This window comes from Carlito syrichta, unplaced genomic scaffold (genome assembly GCF_000164805.1).
Source record: "Carlito syrichta isolate Samal-C Ts95f unplaced genomic scaffold, Tarsius_syrichta-2.0.1 Scaffold314155, whole genome shotgun sequence".
Taxonomy (NCBI): Eukaryota; Metazoa; Chordata; class Mammalia; order Primates; family Tarsiidae; genus Carlito; species Carlito syrichta.
Window position 1 is genome coordinate 291,615 of NW_007258251.1, and position 6,694 is coordinate 298,308.

General features: G+C 40.1%; 1 protein-coding gene across 4 annotated transcripts in view; it reads left to right on the plus strand.

The window, feature by feature from the left end:
* The window catches only part of CPSF3 (cleavage and polyadenylation specific factor 3), a 47,900-nt gene that overhangs the window by 31,023 nt on the left and 10,183 nt on the right, over positions 1-6,694 (plus strand). For all 4 annotated transcript variants that reach the window (XM_021719119.1, XM_008071185.1, XM_021719120.1 and 1 more), the window contains one exon: positions 628-715. In XM_021719119.1, the coding sequence (XP_021574794.1) occupies positions 628-715 (88 nt within the window). The remainder of the gene's footprint in view (positions 1-627; positions 716-6,694) is intronic.

Sequence of the window (6,694 nt, forward strand, 5' to 3'; positions counted from 1 at the left end):
TGCCCAGGCTGGTCTTGAACCCCTGAATTCAGCCAATCCTGTCTCCTCAGCCTCCCAAATTGCTAGGATCACAGGCTTGAGCCACCATGCCTGGCCTTCCTGAAATAATTAACCACTCTCACTATGACCTGGAGACATAGACAATTTTGTTGGAACATTGTGCACATAAAAGAGTGTCCGGGGATCTGAGTCTGAGTGTAAGAGGCAAAAGTAAATGTTTGAAAATATTACTGTCTTACTGTACTGTGCTACTAAAGTATAGTGATTAGGAATTTGAGTTTGACTCCCAACACCAGCAATTATCCTGTACAAATTACTTTTGAGTCAGTTGTCTCTTTTTTAAAATGAGGCTGTTAATAGTACCATTTGTTATGGGAATGAAATGATAATGCATATAAAACACTGTGCCATAAAGGAAGTGTTTAGTACATTCTACTTTTGTTATTTAAAGGAAATTAGAGGAGTACCGCATTGTCAGTTAATTTCAGTCAGTGAGTCAGTTAATTTCAATGAAAATGCTAGAGGCAGTAAACCCATAGGTACAGTCTGTGGATGGGTGGGTAGAATTCATGGCTTTTGCAGTTGACCATAGTCGTTACCATCCTAATTCTGCCTTTTGATTTCCAGTGGTTGGCAAACCCTTCTAATGACATGTATGCAGATACTGTAACAACCGTGATCCTAGAAGTTCAGTCAAATCCCAAAATAAGGAAAGGTACAAAATTATTTCATTTTTATTAGTTAATTCTTTCCTTTCTCCCATGTTTCTGTGAACTAATAAGCAGTAAATGGAGTCCTAAATAACTTGAAATCTGATTTTTTTATTCCTTTGTAATCTTTAAGATATAATATATGCATAATAATGCATACTGGTATTTTACATACTTTTTGTCATGGCTCTTCATTCATACTGTAAAAACTTGGTTACAGCTAACAAAGACAAAATTGCTTTAGAGAGAGTCCTATTTAAAACAGTATCAGGCCAGGCTCAGTGGCTCAGTCTGTAATCCCAGCACTTTGGGAGGCCGAGGTAAGTGGATTGCCAGAGCCCACGGGTTCAAGACCAGTCCAGGCAACTTGACGAGACTTCATCGCTACAATAAATAAATTTTTAAAAAATTAGTTGAGCATAGTAGCGCACATCTGTAGTTCTGGCTACTTGGAAGGCTGAGGCAGAAGGATTGCCGGAGCCCAGCAGATCAACTCTGGGGTGGCCGTGAGCATGCCACTACACTCCAACCTGAGTGATGGAGTGAGACTCCCACTCAAAAAAAAAAAACAAAACAGTATCAGATATTCTAAAATATTGCTGAATTGAGCTAGCATGTTTATCAGGAAGATAAGCTGCTATCTTCATGTTCAATAAAATGTGCTGAGTAGAGTGAAATCTCCATATAGGACAATCTTCAACCAAAGAAAGCACCAATGAAAATCTATTTGTGTTGTTTCTTTGATTCTATTTTATACATAACTCATTATGATATATATCTTAAGGTCTTTGGCATGTACACAGCTCTTTTTGCTGCTGGGGGAAGGAGCCACAAGTATTCTGAGAAGCCCATCCAATCTTTACCTTCCCATTTCATTAGACCCTGGTCTCTGACAGATTATTTCTGTTTCTTAAAGTTAAAGATAAATATGCAGCCGGGCACAGTGGCTCACACCTGTAATCCCAGCACTTTGGGAGGTGGAAGCAAGAGGATTGCCTGAGTCTAGAGGTTTGAGACCAGCCTGGGAAACTTGGCAAAGCTTCGTCTCTACAATAAATCAAAACATTAGCCGGGGGTGGTGGTGCACACCTGTGTTTCCAGCTACTTGGGAGGTTGAGGATGAGGAATCACCTGAGCCCAGCAAGTTGAGGTTGCAGGGGCCATGAGCGTGCCACTGCACTCCAGCCTGGGTGACAGAGAATCTCCTACTTAAAAAAAAAAAAAATTTAGCCAACTACTTTGTAATTCATCATCTCATAACTAGTTGTATCTATAATAAAAAAAAACCTAGACAAATCTAAATTATTCAAGTCACTGATAAGCATTTGTTTTGAGTGAATAATCATGAAATTATCATTTGAACATCATCTGAATTTGTTCTAGTTGTATTTGTGGAAAATTACTACCTTCTTGTGCAGGTAACATAGGAGACATTAACATAAGCCACAGAAGAATGTCACACCTTGGATTCTCACATTATGTTCAGTATCATAGTCTTAGCTCTGGGGTATAAATATAATCAGGACAGGATATTTTTAAAGGCAGTGGCTCATTTTCTCTTATTATTTCATTTTTCTTATCTTAGATGATAGAAATAAGGGGTTGCATGGGGTGGGGGTAGGTGGAAGGGAGGACCTTTAAAAAAGGTTGTAAGTAAATAGTGGTGCAGAAGTTAGGAACAGTGAAATGAGGAAGAGGGTTAGGTGCAGGGAGCAGGATTAAACCTAGTTGTGCCGTGGGGCCAGCAACAATTTTCAGCTCTAAGGCCCTGTCTTTTTTTTTTTTGTCAGAGTCTCTGTTGCCCAGGCTGGAGTGCAGTGGCAAAGTCATGGCTACTGCACCCTCAACCCGCTGGGCTCAGGCGATCCTTCCACCTCAGCCTTCCAAGTAGCTGAACTACAGGCACATGCCACCACTCCCTGCTAATTTTTTGACTTATTGTTGAGTCAGGTCATGCCTTACAGGCATGAGACATCATATCTGGCCTATTCGAATAACTCTTTTATGAAATGGAGTCTTTTTGTAGCATAATCAACTAATCAGAAATTTATATGTTTTTCTGAAAAATGAAATTTCTATGTAAAAATGTTTTTTAGGCAAGTTAAGATGTTGTATGGCCAGGTGCGGTGGCTCAGCCTGTAATCCCAGCACTTTGGGAGGCTGAGGCGAGAGGTGTCTGAGCCCCAAGGGTTCCAGACCAGCCTGGGCAACTTGGTGAGACCTGTCTCCACAATTAGTCATAAAAACTAACTGGGCATGGTGGCATGCGTCTGTAGTTCCACCTCATTGGAAGGCTGAGGCAGAAAGATTGCCCTAAGCTGAGTAGATCGAGGCTGCAGTGGCCGTGAGTGTGCTGCTGCATTCCAGCCTAGGCGACAAGAGTGAGACTCCAACTCAGCGCGCGCGTGCGCGCGCGCGCGCACACACACACACACACACACACACACACACACACACACAAACACAAAGATGTTGTATAGTCTTCAGTGATATTTAGTGTCTGAGCCCCTCTAGCTCAATTTCCATGTATGTAGAGATGGAATCACAGAGCATGTTGTCAAAATGTCTGCAGTTCTGATGAAGGCTCTTCCTAATGCTGATACTGAAAAGCAGAAAAATGCTGTGATTTACCAAATGATCACCACATATTTCTTTTTTTTTATTTTTAATTTATTTTTTGAGTTAGAGTCTCACTCTGTCGCCCAGACTAGAGTGCAGTGGCCGCTCCCGGCCACCACAGCCTCGACCTGCTGGGCTCCGGCGATCCTTCCGCCTCAGCCTTCCGAGTAGCCGGAATTACAGGCGCGTGCTACCATGCCGGGCTAATTTTTTGATATATTGTAGAGATGAGGTCTCACCTGCCCAGGTGGGTCTGATCACCACATATTTCATGCCTGTGTTGTATAGAAAGAAATACATGGGCAATCATAGATTGGTTTGACTTTATATTAGATATTTCTCTTAGTACTCTAGTCCAAGGTGAATATGTACATTTACTCTGATCTGTAGTAACTGATTGTAAAATAACCATTTCTGTAGTATTACTGATCCATCTTACAGTAATGATAAAAAAAATTCTTTCTTTGGTTAGCTTCTGGGCATTTCAGCAGGGGTTCATTGCAGACAAGTTAGAAATGGGCTTTTTCCATGTGTTCTTGTATTAAGCTTCCGTTCAGCTCAGCTAGATGGCTGCCTTGTATTCCCTTGTTCTTTCCCATTTCGTAGTTTGTGGAGAATGAGATTGTATGTTCTTCTAGGGTGATAAAGTTCTTGCATATTTTCATTTCACATTCACTTGACATATATGTACTGAGCAGCATCAGTGAACAAAGGCATAATTCTAGGTACTGAGGATACATCAGTGAACAAAGGAAGCAGATTCTCTCCCTCCAGGATCTGACATTCTGGTGTGTCCCAGGGCTGCTTGATAGGGTTTGGAGTAGGGGCAGATCCTGCAGGGCCTTGTTGGCCATTGTAATGACTAGACTTTCAGTCTGAGTGAAATGGGGCTACATTGCTGAGTTTTGAGCAGGGATGAGCCATGATCTGACAGTTTTTAAAGAATTACTTTGGTGCTTGCTGAGAGTAGACTAATAAGAGGGCAAGTAAGAAAGCAGAAGGTCCAGTATGAGCTTTACCTGTCATCCAGGTGAGAGATGATAATGGCTCAGATTAGGGTGTAAGCAGTAGGGATAGCGGAAAGTGGTTTGAAAGTAAAGTCAGGGCCAAGCGCAGTGGCTCATGCCTATAACCCCAGCACTTTGGGAGAATGAGGTGAGAGGACTGCCTGAGCCCACAGGCAACTTGGCAAGACCTCATCTCTACAGTAAATCAGAAAATTAGGCAGGCATGGTGGCGCATGCCTGGTAGTTCCAGCTACTTGGAAGGCTGAGGTAGAAGGAATTTCCTGAGCCTAGAGGTGGAGGCTGCAGTGACCATGAGCATGCCACTACCCTCCAGCCTGGGAGAGAGAGTGAGACTCCAACTCAAAAAAAAAGAAAGAAAGCAAAACCAGAAGTATGTCCTAATAGTGGATGAGAGAAAGAGAACAGACAGGATTAATTTTAATACAGCGGTCTAAGATGCATATGTGACACATTAGCAAGGAAAGTTGTCACCCTTGGGGCTAAGTGACAGGGGTTTTAATAAGTATTTGCTCCTTTTGAAGGTGAAAGGTATTGCAAGGACTGATAGACATGATACTCATGCTGCACATAAGGAAGTTGAAGAAGTTTATCTATATATTTATTATTTATCAAATTGACTTTACCCTATTCAAACAGGATTTTAGCATTTAGAGCAGGATCAGCAGCCATGGCCTATGAGCCAAATCCAGACCGCCACCTGTTTTTGTGAGTCAAGTGTTGAAACACAGCCATGCCCATTAGTTTTCATATTGTCTAATGCTGCTTTCATGCTACAACAGCAGAGTTGAGTAGTTGCGACAGAGACCGTGTGGTCCACAAAGCCTAAAATACCATCTGGCCATTTACAGAAAAGTTTGCCAACCCTATTCTAGAGGCACCTTCTGCAGAACAATTGGATTCTTCTTTAGTAGCATTTTTTCCCCTTTTCATTTCTTAGCCTCCTGACATTTCGGTCAGATTCTGAAAACACAACTTGTAGGTGTGTGGGTGTGTGTGTGCGTTTTACCACCTTCAATTCATGTATCCCCCATTCTTGCCAAAGACACAGGAAAGATTATGCATTTTCAAAATAGATTGTTATAGGTTCTTACGTTCTATCACAGCTGTCTATTTTATACTGTGACTGTTTTTAGCATTTCTGTCCTGTTTTGACACACAGACCTACTAAGGTCAAGTATACATGTCCAATTGTGTGATTTTGCATTTAGTTTCCTGTGACTGAGGAGTTTGTCTAATTATTAGTGAGGAATATGCAAATATATACATATACACACTCTAGAAAGTTTCTTATTAATAGTTTCATAGCTTAGTTATTAATGTATTCTATGAGCTTTTTACATGTCAGTTAAGTGCTTATATAATAATTACTAATAATAGAAGTAATCATTGTAATTAAAGTATAAGAGTTTTATTATATAACTTTCTTGGCTGGCCTCGTATATACAATTGAAATTCATGAATTAAAAGCAATGAGATGAACTACGGTCTGAATTACAGGAGAAATGACAATTTGATTATTTTCCATAGAGTAAATTTAAATATGTCTGTGAGAGTACTGAGGCCAGTTAATAGAGCTACACTTAGATTATATAATATCATATGAAAAAAGTTAATATATGATCAAATAATTAGCTGGGCTGAGAAATTAAAAGTAATGAAGTGAAGTGAAGAAATCTTAATTTTTGAAGTCTCTTTGAAATGAGAGTCTTAGCCAGGTGTTGTGTGTGACTGTAGTTCTAGCTACTCAGGAGACTGAGATGGAAGAATCACTTGAGTCAGGAGTTTGAGGTTACAGTGAGCTATGATCATGACATTGCACTCCAGCCTGGGGGACAATAATAAAAAATAAGTGACAACATATTATATTATATTTCCCTGTTTATGGGTGAGGCCATAAGATTATTTCTGGCATTTTCTTCGGTGATATATATGTCATATGTGTTCTATCTAAAGGATTATAAAATTCTGTGCTGCTTTGTTTTTGTAACTGCTTTATTGATACATAATTCACATACCTTACAATTAATCCATTTAAGGTGTACAAGTCGATGATTATTAGTATATTTAGAATTGTATAACCATCACCATAATCAACCTTAGAAGAACATTTATATTACTCCAAAAAGAAACCACATATCCTTTAGTTATCATCCCACAGTCCCTGTTTTCTCCCCAGCTCAAAGCAACCACTAAAACTATTTTCTGTTTCTTATGGATTTGCCTGTTCTAGACACTTTATCTCAATGAAATCATACGATACATTGTCTTTTTTTTTTTTTTTTTTTTTGAGTTGGAGTCTCACTCTGTCACCCAGATTGGAGTGCAGTGGCCACTCCG